Source organism: Meleagris gallopavo, chromosome 5 (assembly GCF_905368555.1).
Source record: "Meleagris gallopavo chromosome 5, MGAL_WU_HG_1.1, whole genome shotgun sequence".
Classification (NCBI taxonomy): Eukaryota; Metazoa; Chordata; class Aves; order Galliformes; family Phasianidae; genus Meleagris; species Meleagris gallopavo.
In genome coordinates, this window is record NC_139408.1 from 24,283,894 (window position 1) to 24,302,480 (window position 18,587).

Sequence of the window (18,587 nt, forward strand, 5' to 3'; positions counted from 1 at the left end):
TTGGCTAGGCAAGTTATTGTACAAAGCTCTCAGACACCTGCCAAGGAGAATTATTATAGTTATAAAACAGGCATTTCTGGTGAGGAAATGAAGAAGGAGATACAGAATCACAGACCTTATGTCTTCATTGGGATCCCTCTGTCTGTAATGGGCAGGCACATCTCTGCAGCCACAGAAACTTGCAGTGAAGTATGTTACTGATGGGGCCAGTTTGTTTTCAGAAAGGTGAGCAGGGATATTTCTTTGAGTACTAAGGGGAATTCAGCTCTTGTATTTGCTATCTGACATTCCAGCAAACATAGTGGCAGGTTTGCTTTCATATGATATTTTAAAAATAACTGTTCCTCACATTACAACTATGCTTAATTTACAAAGATTGTATTTTTATTCTGTTTTCCACAGAATTTATTTACTTGCAGAATTCATAGAACTTTCACTCAGAATGGCATAATCAAAATTACATAGACTCCTCTGCATGGGTGCTGTTATACCATTCTAAGTGCCCCTAATTAGTATATTTACTGCTCTGTGAAGAAGGAATTAAGCTAGATCTTCTAACAACACATTATTTTGGCATATGATTGTACACATGTAAAGCTACAGTATGTGTGTTGAGAGGAGAAGCTGTGCAACTGCACCAAGTCATGTAGGAGTGCATAAGGCCCAGTCAACCTCATTCACACTAAAGCCAACCACAAGCCTAGCAAGGAAGGTTTCTCACCACTCTGGGTCGATTCTGTCGAAGAAAACTCTTCATATCTCCTCCAGCCATGAGCTCAAGCAGAATGAAGCGAGGCAGCGTCTGCAGGCTAACACCAATGCACTGCACAATATTTTGATGATTGAACTTACTGAAAGACAAGGTCACAGCAACACAAAGGGAGACAACGTTAGTACTGACATGACTGACACCTGCCACGTTCACTCTGCTTCGAGCTTTAATGACCTGGATCGAAGCAAGTTACTGAACAAATTCTAACTTCAGACTTATCCAAATGCCTTTCTAGTTATGAAGACTCCCTGGATCAGGGCTCCTCAAACATCCAAACAGTACTGGCATGTGTAAAACAAAATCTTGTTATGTGGTGATTTTATTTCAGCATTGATTATTTCAAATATGCTGCTGCCCAGTCTAGTGGACTCGGTTCAGTACCTATGTGCATCTAATACCCACTACAGCAGCTGATCTGGGGATGGCTTTCTACCCCACTGCAACAGAAAAAAAGACAGTCAGGAAATAAGACTCAGTTTCAGAAAGCAGGGTCTTTCTTTGGACAGCAATGACCTGGAAAATACAGGAAGTAATAATGTGAAGGAGGTTGGGGAAGATCATGTGCTACCAAGAGAATCAAAGCATTCTATAATTAACTGAAATTGCTCTTTAAAAACCCTATCAGTGTTACCTTCAGTTAATCTGCCACTCAAACTTCTTACAGACTTTATGAAGCAGTATTACATCACGAGATTTATTCTTGAATTGTGATTCAGCAGAAGAAAAAGAACATCTAGGTAAAAACTGGGCCAGGTAGCGAGAGGTAGAGGAACTTAATATTGCCCAAATTTAAAATATGTAAATTCCATCTGTGCAAGCTACTGGCACAGTGCAGAGCCACGTTCACTACCTTATCCACACAGGAGCTTCGAAGTAATCTCACTCAGCTATTTTTTATGGGGGGAAAAAAAAAGTTAAACACTAGGGTTTTCCCCAGAGAAAGCATTTATGGCAATAGTTCTACAGATAAGAAAAGCAAAAAGGCTGCACATAATAGCATGCTGCCTGAAAAAGCCTCAATTTGAAATGCTTTTCATACCTTCTTCAGCTGCCCAAACCACCCTTCTAAAAAGCCTTGCTTCTATTTGCAAGAGATAATATTGTTTAAGCCCAAGCATCCAGGACCAAAAACTCACCTCCCTGGCACACTGCCTGTGTTGTACCATCCCTGGTAGTCATCTTGCAAAGGCTGAACTTCTGTGTCTCTGCACAAGTGGCTCTACTATTTAGCTTTCCTGTTACATTTCCTGCTTTCCATTTCACCACTGATAATGTATTTTTGCAAGAACTTCAATATATGATTACTTGATACATAAATACTTGGTAAAAAAGCAATGAGATTCTTTGAAAAGGAAGCCATTTCAAACACAGAACACGCTTGCACAAAAATGTCGTGCCTAAGCATGACCAGCAAAACCCATCAGGAGAAATTTTTGTTCAGATGTGCAACAAAAAAACCCCACAGATACAAGTGTTCAGGATAAACACAAGTGGCTGAAACCAATAACTCATACACTACTAAAATACTATCTGGTGAAAAAAGAGAGTGGATATTATTTTTTTCCCCAAACCCAAGCAACAGAACTAATATTTCTCATACCTGCATTACTCCTTTTCCCCCCACTCACCACCAGTCTTAAACCCTTGAGCTATACCTGATAATCAGTGCTTCCATCAGGAAATCCATCTCATCTTGCTCGGAGCAGACTTCTGGCAGTGTCTGTTGAGAGTTTAATAAAGCGAGGGCCATCCCACCAAATAATTGAGAACATTTAGGAGTGCACCAAAGAATAAAGAAAAAAAAGAAGCACGTAACACGATTGTGAGTGACTTCAGGAAGGTCTGAGGAAGGTCTCATCTCTTCAGTGCCAGTCAGTTGAACTGCCTGCCTCCCATTCAGCAGTTAGAGGAACAGGAAAGTGGTGATCTACTTGGAGGCTTCGTTTTGTGTACATTTAAGTATGTGCAGTGTTCTAGAGCAAAATTATTTCAGATTTACATTAAGAAATGCATTGGCTGGGGAAAAGGAAATCTAGTAAGCACTTTAAAATCACAGGTGTGAATTTATTCTCCCTTTGCTATTAAGTCCACATTGCAGCACCTGCTTCACATCACGCAGCACATACAGCCACTTTGTTCATATAATTATGTCACACAGCCTCACAGCTTTCTCTCCTGACAACAGATCTGGACAGCATCTGCCACTGCTAAATGTGAACTGAGAGCGCAGGCAGCAGGAGCTGCAGTGCCTGTCATGCGCCAGTTGGAGGATTATGGACGAGTTAGCCACAGCTGGGTGTAGCTCCTGCTGCAGTTTCAAAGTGCACACAGAAATGGGTGGTGGTCATTGCTCAGTGAGGCGAGGGCTGGCATGGAAACCCAGTTGTGGTCACTGGCAGTGTGGGCTACAGGAGACATTTTGCTATCAGAAATAAGCGATTGCTTCACACAGGACAGTGCAAACGATCTTCGCACCGAAAAACCACAACAAGCTGATCTGCTTCTGTTTGGCACTGTGCTATTATGCTTCCTACAAGGCGTGATTTTTTAAAGAGAATTTTGAAAAACAGAGCAAATAACAACAAATAACAAGAGGACATTTCTATTAATGAAATCTATGTTTTGAGCTGAACCCATAGGAGTAGACTTAGTCCTCTGAGCCACAAGCTCGTAAAAGAACAGAAGGAGGTAATGAGCATCTTGTACTTCTGGGCTGAGTAACTGACAAATCCTGAGGCAACAGCAGTAATTTTACAGAGAATTAGTCTGTTCTCTCTTGTCATTAATGACATGGAAAATTATGATATTACAAGATAAGTTCACAGCAGCATATTTAATGCCACGCAGCACTGAGAAACAACCTGCAAGTTTCATCAGTGGTAGGCAGACACTATTTTCACCTATAACCAAAATGTAACTGAAATAATCCAAATTATGAAATATAGTAATATCACGAGAAAAACTTATAAGAAAGTACTTAAAAATTGAAATGTAGAAGTAAAAACAGACAAGCATTACTATAAATATTTGCTGTTTCCTGTCATATAAATACTTCATACTAGTATTAGCAGTAAGATAATAGCACTCTTACTAGTAATTATTGTTGTATATAAAAAAAACAACTGTGGGTACTGACCTTAATAGCCACCTGGAGAGGATTGGGATCCCCTGCAATGCCTACCACTGTTCCTTCATAAACCTCACCAAACGCACCATGTCCTAGTGCCCTGGAAGAAAGAGAAAGAGAGCAGCTGTTACTGTGCCTCTGCACCAAGCACTGGCTAAGTGCTTCTTATTGTCCAGCCCAAGAACAGGTAGAAAATCTATTGTAAAAGATGAATCAATAGCAGAGTTTTGTTTTCATCTCAAAACCTCTGAAAATAACTTCTCAGTATCTTCTAATGCCATCACTGAACTAGGGAGGTTGGATCATTAATGGTTCTGAATATATCCCTTCCAAATCAAACCATTCTATGATATCAAACAGCCTACTCAACCCTATGGCACTGTCAGAATGTGTGGCTTTAGCAAGACAAGAAAGAACTGGGTAGAGGGGGAAGAAAAAATAAACAATGCATATAAAGGCAGCTGCAAGATGATCTCTTCAGGTGATGGTGTAAAACAACACAAAGATGGTAAAGTTTTTATTTTCCTTATAGCTTTAATCAGGATAATCTGGACTATATAGAGAGGAAGAGCAATCTAGTGTGTATTTCCTTGCATCATGAAATGCAAAAAAAGAAATACTGCTATAGATTTGGAAGGGAGTTACCGTCAGGTAGCAAGTATAATCCAGGACATCACACAAGACAGAGGTGAAATAACTCTGCTCTGCATGGGAACATGGGACAGAAGACTTATGAACTTATGAACCTGCTCTTAAGAGCTTCATGGCATCAAAGTATTTAAGAGAATGTAGAAAGTGTCACAGTTTTCCTTGCCTGTAGTTGGTGCTTTCCAGTCAGTCAGACAGGAAGCCCTCAGTTTCTTGTCCTGGATGCTTGTTGTTAAACTAGTGTATAAGCCTCAACTCTGCCTTTGCTTCAGGCTGCCTTCCCCTATGCCAAGCCTTACCGAAGCAGAGAGATGTTCTTCCGTGGGATCTCCTTCAGCTCACTCAGAGTTGCAGCCTTCCCAGCAAAGCAGTAGTTGGGGTTGTAATCTGTCATGATGGCTGATGTGCGGATTTTACTCAGTTTATATTCCGGGCTCTGCAGTCGTGCTCTGGCCCCTTCCAGTTGCTGCTTCTTCAGGTGATAAACTGGGGATGGAAAAAATACAAACAGTGTAAGAACCTGGAAAGAAAATATAATACTGGGCACACAGAACAGAAAGAAGAAACTAAGTTGGTAATTACAAATGCTCAAGGAGTGTCATTAGCTTTCCTGCATCTCTCTTCTGTAGTGATTTAATACTGAATATGCAAACATTTTTGTCCCTGCAGAGTCCTAATCAGCTGGAAGAAACTTAAGTTACCTCTGCTTCTTTATAAATCGGCACAGGAAATGCTGCCTCACAAGACACCTTGCTGGCATTGAGGCAGCAAAAATGCATGCTCTCTCTCTGAAGGAATTACATGTTCAATTACAGAAGCTGTGACTTCAGACTATATAGCAACAGCTGCAAAAAAAGTGTCTGCCCACAGGGTTGTCCAAGGCTTTTTTCTGCAGCAAATACAAGGACAGAGCAGTCACTGGCTTTGGGGATTATGCTTGTGCTTATCTGTGGGTGGTGATGTTTTCTATCATTTCTTTCTCCCTGTTCCCTCTGTGATCCACTTAGGAGACCAAAACACTCTGGCTCCAAGAAGTAAAAGTAGTTGTATGTGGTTGGATGGTCCCTCTTTGTCTAATTTAACTGAGAAAAAGACAAGTAAAAGGGAGTGTTTCTTACTGATAGATAGGCTGCCACCAGTGAGGATCATTCCGAGCATCACAATCACAGCCACCACAGCTAGGAGGAGTGGGAGAGGCAGATGTCCCTCTGGGATATGACCCTGTGGCACTGGAAAATGAAAAACAGAGGTGCATTAATCAGGAAACAAGCCAAGCTGCAGGAAAGAACCCCTGTCACGGTTGCTGTTTCAGAAAACAGTACAGATATCACGGCTAAATCATCCTATAGAAAATACAGAAAATCCCTTTACAACCTTGGAATTTGGAAAATAAAAATAAAAATCAATCAAAATAATTTTGAAAACATTGTTAAGACAAATCTAACTAGTAAAACACAGGTTGCTTACACATTCCTCAGTTTTTTCTTAATGGGTAACATTATTGCCAACAAGTTGAAACTGTCTATAGTCTTGATGGTTTGAGATTCTAAGAGACCATGTCAGTAAATAGTGAATACTATGCATCAGCTGAACAGACACAGTAGGAAACTTCTGTGGAAGGAAGTAATTTATGGCTTAAATTAGGTGGTACACTATAAAGGAAAGGTATTTATGCTTAAGTATTTGATACACTGTATCCATTCAAGAAATTTACAATGCCTCTTTACATTTAATTTATCTTCCACCTAATCCAAACCTGGATTTTGGATATGGTGGCAGACATCCAGTTTAACCTACAAGGAAAGGACATCATGAATTTTCAGTACTGGCTAATTGTATATAAGTGCAAAAACCAAGAAGAGAGACACCTACAAAGGATACATTCATTATCCAATTAGGATAAAACTGTATCTTACCAGTGCAGGTGACATTGTCATTGGCTAGCACAGCCCCCATCTCACATTGGCAGACAGGCAGGTTGGTGTCAGGGTCTCTCTTACAGTTGTCTGAGTGGCAGTGGCTACAGTTAAGATAGATCTGAACCTCCACTTCACCATCATTCTCCACAGCTGAATGAGGAATCAGATACAACAAGCAGGTTTAGTTTAACTTTTCCCATCTTTTCCCAGTAAGGGAAAAAAAGAAAAAGAAAAAAAAAAAAAAAGAGTAAAAGGAGTAGGCAGGTACAACTTCTCCTTTCTCTGCAGGACAGCTGACACTGTGGGAGGGTCAGAAATCTGACACGGTCCAGAAGGGAAGAAGGAATTGAATTCTAAGCAAACAGAGAAGTCCTGAAGTGAACTGACTTGAACGTGTCTAGGACTGAGGATGTGCAGTTAAACTGGATGACTGACTCCTCTCCTGGCTTAACTATTTGAGAGGAAGAAGGTGCCAGAGCATTATAAACAATTTTAAAGCAGTAATCACAGCTGAGGAACTGGCCTGCAGAGTGAAATATGCCTGAATGAAAGCTATAAAAATAAAAGGTAGGAGAAGAGATAGCAGGAAAAAAGAAATAAAGAAAAGGAAGAATGAAGAGGAAGAAGAAAAATAAAAAGTGTATTGTACCTGCAAGGGGATGCAAGAAGATCTCTCCAATGGGATTCACAAACGAGATGCCATACTGCCCACTAGCTGTGATATCATCATTATTAGAGGCATGCCCCCCTGGAGAAAGAAGGGTATGGCTAGTTGTCAGCACTGCATGCTACAAAAGTGTGATGCCTCTGAAGTGCCACATTTTGTTCCTGGCTCTAAACACTTGCAGTCACTCCCAATCTTTCAGTAATATTAACTGTATAACATCCTTCATGAATAAGGCTCATTCATCCCAACCAGTACCAAGGTTAGTGAAGTGGCTTATTCAAGCGTAGGTTTCTCAGTTCATCTAGGTAAAAATACATTTGCTTTAAGCAGAAAAAAGAAAAAAAAAAAAAGAAAAAAAAAAAAACTAAACAGTTCCTTGGGCATTTTGAGAACAAATAAGGGATTATTCAGCTTGTCTGGAAAATACTGTCTTACAAATGCTTCTATAATCTTGATTTCTCCAATTAAATAAAGATGGAGGGGGGTGTTCATCCATTCATATTGAAGTGTCTGTAAATCACCTTCTGGAGTAGTGTACTTCTGCTCTGAGAGCTCCAGTTCCTAGTTGCATGAGCTCTGAATTGCACAAAATGAGACAGTACAACTATTTCTTCAGCAGACCTACCTCTGTAACCTCCACCTCCTCCACCAGAAGTACAAGCTCCTCCTCCACCACCAAAACCACCAGAGGTAGCCCACTGGAGCTTGGCTAATGCTTGATGACAAGCTTGACCCCCTTCTCCACCTTCCAAGAGGGACTTCCCAGCTTGAGGAAGCAGAGTCACATCTTGCCAGCCACCACCTCCACCTTCACAATCGAAGAGTCACAACAAAACAAGAGCAGGTGAATGAAGCACAATCAAAGAAAATTTTATTTAATTAAAATTAAAATTAATTTCTTAAGAAGTGCCTGCATTCAAGTTAACTCTTTATTAAAGGGTAAGAGAATATACAGACAAGCTTCTTGTTGTCATGGTTAACAACAAAATGGAAATCGAGTGCATGATCTGTAGTACCTGCTGCCTACCCAACAATTCAGCACCAATTTGTAGTGGCACTGGGGAAATAAGGAGCCTACCAGTCCCCCTTGGGGTAACTGTTTAGGGCTTTCAGCTCTGATAGATGCTGAATTCCTTGGGGATTTTCTCATCTCACTTGAGTGATCCCTCTATAAGGATATTACACAGTATCTGGAGAGCCACTGGTGCACTATAAGTAAGCTTCCATTTCTAGGATACTTCCAGAAGAACTCTTTTTGTTAGTTTCAGGGAAGTAATAGGGAAAAAGTGTTCTCTTCTAAAGCCACTGTAACAGTTTGGAGGAGTGAGCTCCAACTTCCAAACATCATTTTCACTTGTGAACTTTCCAGAAAAGAGCACTCCTACGGAAGAGCCACTCATCATCTGTCCCATGCATTCTCTTTTTATTTAAGTGATAGACCATGTAAAAAGACATCCTTTATAGACTAGAAGCCTATTACTAACTACTACTACCATAGAATTCCAAAAGATCAAGAATCCCCTCATTGACAGGACAGCTTCTGCATTGAGCCATTTGATTTAGACTTTCTGTAGTTTTAGCATCTCACCTGCTGCCCCAGTTCTTCCACTGACTCCCGGTACTGCAGTGCTGTTCTCAAATTGCTCCAGGGGTATGTCATCCAGGGAGTTGTCCTGAGCCTTCAGATAGGCTTTTCCTCCTCCTCCTGCTGCGATGAGCAAAGGTTCGAAAATCCCATCCTTCTGCTGGAAAACCCCCCATCAAATATCAGAAAAACTTCACATCCCTTGAATTTGTGAATGCACAACACACTCATCAAAAAGCACAAAAGCAATCCAAAGAAGAGAGGCCCAATGCCAGAGCAATGGTATTGATAGTTTCCTGACTACATTATAAAGACATTTTACAGTGTTTCTGTGTACAAAAGGAACTATTCAAATGAATATCAGTGGTTTGTTTTTTTGTTTTGTTTTGTTCTGTTAGGACTGCTGTTAGTATTAAAACAAGACCCAGGTGTGGTTCCCAGATCTGAGGTATCAAGAACTGAAGAAGCAGTTCAGCTACCTTAGCTACAGTGATGAAATGATTGAGAATATGAAAAGACATAAAGAACTCAAAAATACAAAAAGACAGAGCAACACAAAGAGAGGCAGAAGGGAGAGACAATCCTTTCTCATCATCTTCATTTAAGAACTAAACTTCATATGCCGTGATAGATGGTGAAAGATAGTTGCTTTGCAGGACACTACTCAGGTTGGAGGGAAAGAGGCAATACTTACTCTAAAGATGTAGGTTGCTCCTCCTCCACCCCCACCTCCTCCAGCCCAGTCCTTCAGGTCCTTTTTTTTTTTGTAATCTTCTTCAATGACAGATGACTCCCCTAAGCAGATCTTCTGGGTCTGAGGATTGGCCTGAAAGGAAAGAGACACACTCAGATTGAGATGTATCTGTCTCAGTACGAAAATACTGTTTGTGATACATATCAGACAGATAATATGCATGTATATATATATATATATATATGAAAGGGGAGCTCCTCTACAATGAGGGATAGAACTACCTTCTACCTCTGATTTGCATGCAAGTGAAAATACAAAGGTCTACATGGTCTGGCAAATCACATTTCTTGAAAAAACGTGAAGATGTGGTAAAGAATTTTTGTTGATGAGGGAGGTTTTGAGCCTAAGTGACAAAGACTTTCACATTGCTGGGTGTAGTATTAGAGGATATCTGTATAATCACTCATGTTAGCAATTTCTAATCATCACAAATGGGTTTTTTTTTGCCATTACACATGCCAACTCAGGAGCCACTGTAGTTTGTGGGAAGATTCCCACCATTTTTGGTTGGCTTTGGATTTCGACATTAGTGTCTAAGCTTAGAGAGTACCTAAGAAAGTACAGCCACAATGCTGCTTTGGATTTGTAGGTGCTTCTATAAATTACAGAAAATAATTAAAAATCCTGGCAGGCAGAAAGAAACTCAGACTGTGGAAAAATAAGAGTGGGAATGCACATCTCTTGCTAGTAGCTCCCCTCTTAAAATAAGCAGAAGAAAGCCAATAATGAATTCAAACACCAGGAGCTTAAAGCAAAGTTCCTGTGGGTTCTGTATGTGTTTGCACATTTTGGGGTCAATTTTCTTTTCAGAGTCCTTCATATTTGTTTTGTAATTCTTTCTAGCTTGGTTTATTCGTTCTTACCATACTGACTGGATTTCAGGGCTGGATCCTGGGATTTCTATCTTTCATCACCAGTCCAGCCAAACCCCAAGCTGCCCACTGAATCTCAGTGAATTATATCTGCAAAGCCTCTGCCCACTTGTGCCCTCACCCCAGGGCAGGCATCCTCCCCCTGGTGCCCCACTAAGATGTACAGCAGCTCATCTTTCTCCAGCTGGAAGGTGGCTGAGATGAAGACCCCGTGGGACCTCTCATTGTGGTTTTTGGCTCCCTTTCCTCCAGCTGCTCCATATGCAGAAATTCTAGAAGAAAAACGTGTAATTAAAGTGACAAATCTTACACTTTTCCTCCAAAGCAGCTCCATCTGTGAGTTCTCCCCAGCCTGCACTCCCGATCAGGCATTGCTCCAGAGCAGGCTCTTGCTGCAGTGTCTCATGACCATTCTTTCTCTGAGACATACACAGCAGAGGCTGCTCAAGAAGATCAATCAGCTACACCAGAGCACTAGATACAGATTTCAGAGGCAAACAGAGTGAACCGGTATGGCCAAATCTAAAATACCAAAGCTCTGGATCCAAAATGATAGCAGCACTTGCATTTGATTACATGCCCGCAGTCACTCCTGTTCTAATCTCCTCCAAGTCACTGCTCCACCTTCCCATGCTTCAACAGTAGCTCAAACAGAGAAACTTAGAGCTGCTCTCCTATTTCTTTCTTACTTTTCTATCCCTTCACCTACTCAGCAAAGATAGTCCTACACTTACATTTGCTGAAATTCCAGAACCAGAAAGTAGTTTAACGATTGTCTCATCAACACGCTCTGACACATACCTGTATCGGTTTGTGGCTGGCACTCTCCAGACTTGCACTCCTCGGAGCCTTCCCTCCTTCACCACAATCACCGACACATTGCTGCCCCTGTAGGCATTGTCACACTGAGCCTGAGTTGGCCCATGTGGACCACTGGCACCACATGTTGAGAACCACCAAAGAACAACGGACGTATCCCCTGTGACCAGAGCAGACAGAGTTAGGGCAGATATGAGCTTCCCCTTATTTCTTGGGCATGTGCAGTTAACTCATGGAACTCCAACTACAGGACAGGTATAATCAGAATGAACAACTGGCCCTGGTGCTATGTGTTCTTTGTGATTCTTTGATGACAAAATGATTGTTGTTCACAAAACACTAATGTTTTTTTTTTTTTTTTTTTAAGTTGGATTATTATGAGAAAGATCACATTGTGGAAGTGTTTGCTATGTACAAATCTTTTCAACTGAATATGTTAATTTATCACATGCTCACGACTATAATAAAAAAAAAAAAAGAAGAAGCTTAAACTTGCGTTATAGTTCTCTCAAGGAGCTCTCTCGGTCCGTATACATATCTGGGACTGCCCCAAGCATACACACAGAAATAAGAGTTGAAAATGTCTAACATCGCGACAAGTGATTATGGATGAGAGGTGATAACCGTTTTAAAAACCATATGATACAGTGCATGCACAGGGTCAGAGTTAAGCAATACAGGATTTATCAAAGTAGAACTGTTTAAGAGCTGAATAATTAAAATAGCAATGAAAATCACAAGCCTTTAAAGAAAATAATTAAATCATCTTTAAAGAAAAAGACGAGCAAAACTATCCCCTACAGATGTTATCCTGCCAACATGCAGAGTGTTAGCTCCACTACAGAAATCTCTGCCATTTAAGCTAATGGAGGAATTGACAGCAATATGGATTGTCAGATCTCAGACGAACAGAGTTCAGAAGGTTTGTGCACACAGCAAAGCAAGCTCAAGACACAGGAATCTTGTATTTTACTGAAGGCTCTTGGGTGGAATATCCTTTTTTTTTGTACTTACTAGATTCTGCTTCCTCCAGCCTCCTCTCCTCATGCCCTCCTTTAGACAGCTCTTCTCACCCACACAATTGATGCCTGTCCCTCAGAGCAGTCCCCCTCTGCTGGTATGAGTGAACAGGTCCCTAGTGACCTTGGCTCTCCTTGCTTTTCATCCAGTTTATCTCCTTTGTGGATTTCCAGATTCTCACATTTTTCCCTCCCTGGTTCTTTTACACTCATATTCTCCATCCATTGGGTTCAGCCTCACTATTCACTAAGTCCCAGCAGTTCGGTATCTATCCCTAGCTTTCTGTACTAATCTATGCCTTTCTCTCCTGCACTGTCCTTAGCACACTTCAAATTTCAGTCAGGTGGCTTCGGCTTTTACTTAAAGCTTCTTTACTTATGGGCTCCACTTCTCTTCAAAAACATCCTGCTCTTTAGAGACTCGTGAGCTAGACCTCAGGAAACTGCTGCCCCACAGCCAAGCAGACCTGACATGGTCTCCACAACTTCAGGAAAGATTATACTTCATTGCTCTGTTGCTATAGCTGTGCTGACCACACTCAGGCAGATCACACACAGAGATAAAAAGGAAGCCACCTCCTACAGGCAAGAGACAGGTTTTCAGTACTGAGCCATTTACCTGGGAGGGAGGGCACTTCCAGGGGGTTCAGAAGATGCTCATCAGGGCTACTAATTTCCCGTGGGTACTGACGCTTTCCACTAAAATGAGTTGGCTGTCTTCCTGTAATAGTTTGTAGAATGGATAGGAAGATGATAGAAAAAAAGAGAGGCAAAACTTAAAAGTTTGCATGAATCAATGCAGCATGAGCATTTGTTTAAGGTAAGTATATAATATCTTGGACAGAAGAAGTATTTTAAACAATCAGCGTGTTTTTTTTTTTTTAACTGATTTTCTTGTGCCTGTATCTTGGCTTAGCTACTTTCTTCTGTGCTGAAATCAGAGGGACTTCACATGAACAAACATCCTGTGTTATCCCATGGAGGCTCACCTGCAAGATAAGCTCATTGGCAGCAAACTGCACTGGCTATAGTTACAAGAATCTTCGAGAAAAGCGTGGTATGGGAAAACAGATATCAGTACTGCTGCTCTGCTGGTCAAAGGCATAAAGGACAGTGATAGCAAAAAATATTATTTTTGGTTCTTAATGTTGTCATGGTAGGTAAACTAGCTTTGGATCACTCTTCTCTCACCAACAAACTTCATACCTCTCCATCCCCAACCCTGTTTAAGGAATAATTTGCTAAATAAAATGATCTCACGCTGACAGACACAGTAGAGAAATAGTAGTATACTCTTGGCAATATCTGTAAATTTTTGGACAAATCTTTTTGAAAAACACAGAGCAAAAGGCAACATTTATGCACAGTGAAATAGGCTTTTAAAAATAAGTCCCTTCTCAGAGAGGAGGGACTTCAAAGCAGAGGCTGAGCCAAAGCATCCAAATGCACTGAGAACACCATGTGTAACCAAAGCTGCCTTAGAACAGGAAGAAGTAATAACTCTTGATTTATAATCTGCAAGCATCCTGTTTCCATAGTTAAAATACCCATCTGTATGCAGATCTTTGTAAGAAAATCTCTAAGAAAAAGGAGACACTTTATGAGCCCTCAGTTAATTTAATACTGAACGTTTTTCATTAGTTGAAAAACATTACAAATATTTCCATTTGTTCCAGTTGTGAGAATCTAACAGCTGTTTGATGCACTATTCAAAAGAGACTCATTCAATTCCAGCTGGACAATTATCTCTGCTGCAAAGCCACTGCTCTAAATAGTGATAATTAACACACTTGTTAGCTGTGTCAGAAAGGCCAAATAACTAATTGAAGCATGGAGACCTTGCTGTGCTTTTACTCCTGAGAATATTCCCTCCAGGTCTGTGTGAAAGCTCATTGATGGATGGAAGTAAAAGAAAGCTTTGTACTGTCACACTCTGTTCATACCGAGATAGAGAACTTCAATGGATGGAGTTGTCAAGCAAGTGAAAAATGAAATTAACCCAAAACAAATGATCTGGATCAAAGACAAGAAGGAAAACCAAATGAAAAAGCCAACACATAGCCTGAAAAGATGCTTAGTCTCCCTAGACCTGCAGTGAATTATGAATCCCAAAGGTCAAACCAGTTTCAGATAGTTAGAGATGAACAAGAAGTCTGGTTATGTTTGCCAGATTGATGGAATGTAAATCAATCCCTGAAATACAGACTCGGCCTGTGTGTCTGCATGGATTTTTATTTATTTTGTTTGCAGCATCCCAACTGGCTATCCTAAGGCAATGCTTTGTTTCCAAACAAACAATCTCTCCTCCTTCTCCAAACAGTCTCAAACCTTCACACACTAGAAGAAAGCTTCTGTCTCCTGTTTTCAGCATGAGAGCTGCATGACAGGCTAAGCATCAGCCTGTCCACATGAGCCATTAATTCTTAGGAAGCTGATCCTTTATGTGCCACCAGAAATAAATTTGGAAGGTGGCAATTTTTACAAATATGGTGTAGCCCTGGCATCCAGAGGCTGCTACTCTAGTCTTTTTTAGCTTCTACTTGCTCTTTTGATAGCCAAAATATTGACTGCAGAAGGGATCAAGAGTTATTCATGTTTAGGTGTACTTATATCAGAAAAACACGAAGAGCAACTGTGTCACTCCAGGACTTAGCTCATGCTGTTGATTTTCACACTGAAGATGGACAGTAAAAATCATAAAATGAAAGGGAATCTTCTATTTTCATTTCTGGGACTGTAATGGAAGGATTTAGTAATATTGGGGCAGGAATTAATCAGAATAAAGTGCCTTGCAGTATCTTCAAAGTGTGCATGGTTTCTTCAAAGATCTTACCTCACTCATGCAGGTGGAGCACTTCTGGAAGCCTCTCCAGCTTGTCCTGGAGTGGGACAGAGAATGAGGAAGCTGCACCAACGTCCCCATTTCCTAGCCCTTTGGCTGATTCAATTGCATTTCTTGTCAGTCCTTACTAACTCAACCAAATGGGGCTGTGCCGAACAGCTTGAACCTCCCCATACCATTGGCCTAAAACAACGAAACTGGCAGGCCAGGTTCCCCATAGTTTGGGGATTCCAAAGTAAAAAACAAGAGATATCACATACAAAAGCTCTCTTCAGACAGTCCTGTCATTTAAAAACCAGTCTTTTCAGAAAGTATAAATGATGTTCAGATCAAAAAGTATCCCCTTGGCCAGGACAGTGGAGTGCACTGATGGACCAGTGACCTGTGTTCTTAATTGGAACAATACTATCCTCAGAGCACTAAAAGCTAATGGTGAAAGCAGTGGCCATGAAAGCATTGAGGAAGACAACAGTCATGCCAGCCCATATTTTCATATTTAGACACTCAAAACTCAGATCTCTTTCTACAGAAGCACTAGTTAGCTAAGAGGATAAAATACTTGTATCTTTATGGCTGTCCCTTAAAAGTTCTCACAATGAATCAGATCTATGACACTGTCTTAACACAAGGTGATTTTATTAACCAGAAGATGGTTTTGCTTAGCCTTTCTCACAGAGAAAGCATCTGTCCCTGCCCAGGGGCTGCCATCCAAAGAATGGACTGTTTGTTTTTCGTCCCTACTGATGTCTCTTGAGCTGCCCTCACTACACTTCCCCCCCCTTTTCTCCCTCCCCACCCACCTTCCAAATATTACTAATTCTTTCTTCTCAGTGTTGAGGGATATAGAAAACTTCACCTAGTTTCTCAACTTGCATACATACAAGCAGTGCTTTCAAGACCTGCATTAGATTTTGAAGAAAATTGAAATAGGGGATTGAAATAGATGGAGAGATTAATATTTACATCATAGCAAACAGCAAATTTTTCCTTCCTGCTGTATGTCCTTCCTGTTGCCCTCATGCAAATAATTCACTGTTTGGATCTTAATTGGCTCTCTCTCTGACATCTGAAACCTCTCCTTGCTTGGAAGAAATAATTTCATTACTGAAAACACAGCAGAGCTGCTGGGCTTCTCTGCAACCTAACTGAATTAAAATCATGAGAAGATAAATGCAAGGGAGTTACTTTCAGAGGCGAGAAAACGTCAATTTGATAAGAGGATTCAAGGAACAACGGCAAGTGCAAGGCTTCCAAGAAACATTTCCTTCACGATATCTGTCTTCTGCATGAGTCATGCAAACTCTGGGTCACACTTCCAGATGGGATAAGTGGCTGCTTCTCTTGGACATCAATGAGATTTATAGTAATTGAAAGTGAGGAGAAACCTGGGTGGAGTCTAATAGACAAGCCCTGAAAACATTCTTGCACTGTCTTTTATGCCCCACTTACTTACCAAAGAATATAACTATACACTAGAGCCAACAAAATGTCCACAGGTACTCTAGTGTCTGTATTTGCTCTCAGGAGAACAGTAAAGTCCGAAAGTTGGGTGCACAGCAGTTGGCACAACAAGCATCTGGAATCACTCCCTTCAGTTTCCTTAAAAACTTTTCTCACATTTCAAAACAAAATGTTAGCATGCATAACCCAATGTATTTGGGAGCCGGGGTTGTTAAGAAACTGGAGTGAATAAATGGCTTTGCCCTAAAAGAACACCTCTTCCTCTTAATTTCAAATGAATATATGCATGCTCAACATTTTATTGAACGGTGTACTCAGTGCCCATGGAACTAAGGGGCAAAGAATGTGAGACCAAATTGGACAAAGGTAGGAGAACAAAATGGCTCTAGATGGTGGAAAACTTTTAACACATACCAGTTTTAACATAGGCCTTCTCACATTAGGCTACAGCTAGTCTCTGCAGGGACCTGCTACTAGACTCAGCACTGACATATCGGAAGTGGGGACTTTCGAAGGGTAGCAGAGAACATTTCATTTGCAACAGAAGTCACAACTGAAGTGCTGCATGTTCTCTTCTTGTTTAAGCAACAGAGAATATCAGTCTTTTCCGCAGAGACTAAAAGATGGTAGTTTCTAATATTCCCAAGTATGCATCCTTTTTCCACTTGAAGAAATTCAACTCTTTTGCTAGCATGTTTTGGAGATTAGCTCTGGTTTCATCTTCAGTGGAGCACATTGTCATCAGTATCATTAACAGTAATGAAGCCAAGAGAAGTATGTATGTACCTGCCAGTGACATCTGATGCACCTTCTACAGGGCAAAACAAACCTGTAGTAACCTAATCTTTACTGCCAGAGAAACATTTTATTCTTCTGTTTTCCTCCTTTCCTCCCCTAAAATATAGTCATTTTCCCCTTTGTTTTCAACGAGTTCCCATCAGCTATCAATTGCCAGGGTGCACAGGTCAGAGAGGACTGCTAAAGAGCAATGTGATGTAATCCTTCCACTTAAAGCACAGGAATAAGTCAAAAGTTTCTTGCCAAGACTCACAGGCAGCTTTCAACTATGTGATACAGATTAGGGAAAAGAAAGAGCACTAATAGACTGACACATGTAAAATTTCCTCTACTTGCAATCTTTAGCAGATCTAAGATAATTGGCATCGTGATATAAAAGCTAACATAAATGATTCATGTGCTCTCTTTATGGAGGGGAGAAACACAGCAAGTGTGTTCTGGGTCAGCTGGATATTTATTACGCTACCCAAATTCTTTATGGGATTCTGTAACGTGCATGGCTCACCATCAACAAAGCAGTTCATTCCAAATGTAATATTGTCGATAGCAATGTCAGCTCGGGAATTCCAACCCCAGGTTGCCAGGAGTTGCAGTTGAAACCTTTGCAAAAAGACAGAAGATTTAGAGAAGACAAAGAGGCAGAGGGAAAAAAAACAGCAACAACAACAAAAGCCTAAAAATACAATGTTCTCTTACCAACCAATAGTGATAATCATGATTTAGAATCTTTCCTTTAGACAAGCTGCTGAACAGCCATAAGAGATTGCTAGAAATCTTATTCACATACCAACAGTTAGTAGGACCAACCAATGCTCATATAATGTCACATTTAATGTGGAACAAACATGAGAATCTTACTCCCGCTGCTATCTGCACACACATGAAAAAAAAAAGGGAAAATTAATCTATCCCCAAAGAGACAGCAGAAATAAAAATTAAAAAGAGCAATATCCAGAAAGACAGCAATCTTAGGCCTGAGTGTTGGCCAGTGTAACCAGACAAATAACAAAGTGACACAAATTTATTTCAGCTGATACTCAGGCCATTTTAAATTTCAGCCACAAATCACCAAAGTGCTTGCATTCTGGGCTACCTCACTTTTCCCACTATTACCAGATGTTAACTACTTATCTAGGAAGCCTGTCATGCCCCATGAGCATTGCCACATTCTGAATTCAGAAGGAAGCAAAATGAACGGAAGGACCTTCTTCTAATAGATAGGACTAAATTGTTTTTCATTAAACTTCAGAAATAAACAGATGCCTAATGTCCAGTCTGTTTACAGCTTATTAAAGACACATGGA

General features: G+C 40.6%; 1 protein-coding gene across 2 annotated transcripts in view; it reads right to left on the reverse strand.

Annotated features, from left to right (window-relative positions):
* LTK (leukocyte receptor tyrosine kinase) overlaps window positions 1-18,587 on the reverse strand; it is an 83,167-nt gene that overhangs the window by 10,058 nt on the left and 54,522 nt on the right. For both annotated transcript variants that reach the window (XM_085224781.1, XM_085224782.1), the window contains 14 exons: window positions 17,789-17,883; window positions 12,802-12,903; window positions 11,146-11,323; window positions 10,466-10,616; window positions 9,413-9,544; window positions 8,722-8,878; window positions 7,759-7,941; window positions 7,116-7,214; window positions 6,464-6,616; window positions 5,666-5,776; window positions 4,847-5,033; window positions 3,909-3,999; window positions 2,428-2,492; window positions 722-851 (listed from right to left, as the gene is read on the reverse strand). In XM_085224781.1, the coding sequence (XP_085080907.1) occupies window positions 722-851; window positions 2,428-2,492; window positions 3,909-3,999; window positions 4,847-5,033; window positions 5,666-5,776; window positions 6,464-6,616; window positions 7,116-7,214; window positions 7,759-7,941; window positions 8,722-8,878; window positions 9,413-9,544; window positions 10,466-10,616; window positions 11,146-11,323; window positions 12,802-12,903; window positions 17,789-17,883 (1,834 nt within the window). The remainder of the gene's footprint in view (window positions 1-721; window positions 852-2,427; window positions 2,493-3,908; window positions 4,000-4,846; window positions 5,034-5,665; window positions 5,777-6,463; window positions 6,617-7,115; window positions 7,215-7,758; window positions 7,942-8,721; window positions 8,879-9,412; window positions 9,545-10,465; window positions 10,617-11,145; window positions 11,324-12,801; window positions 12,904-17,788; window positions 17,884-18,587) is intronic.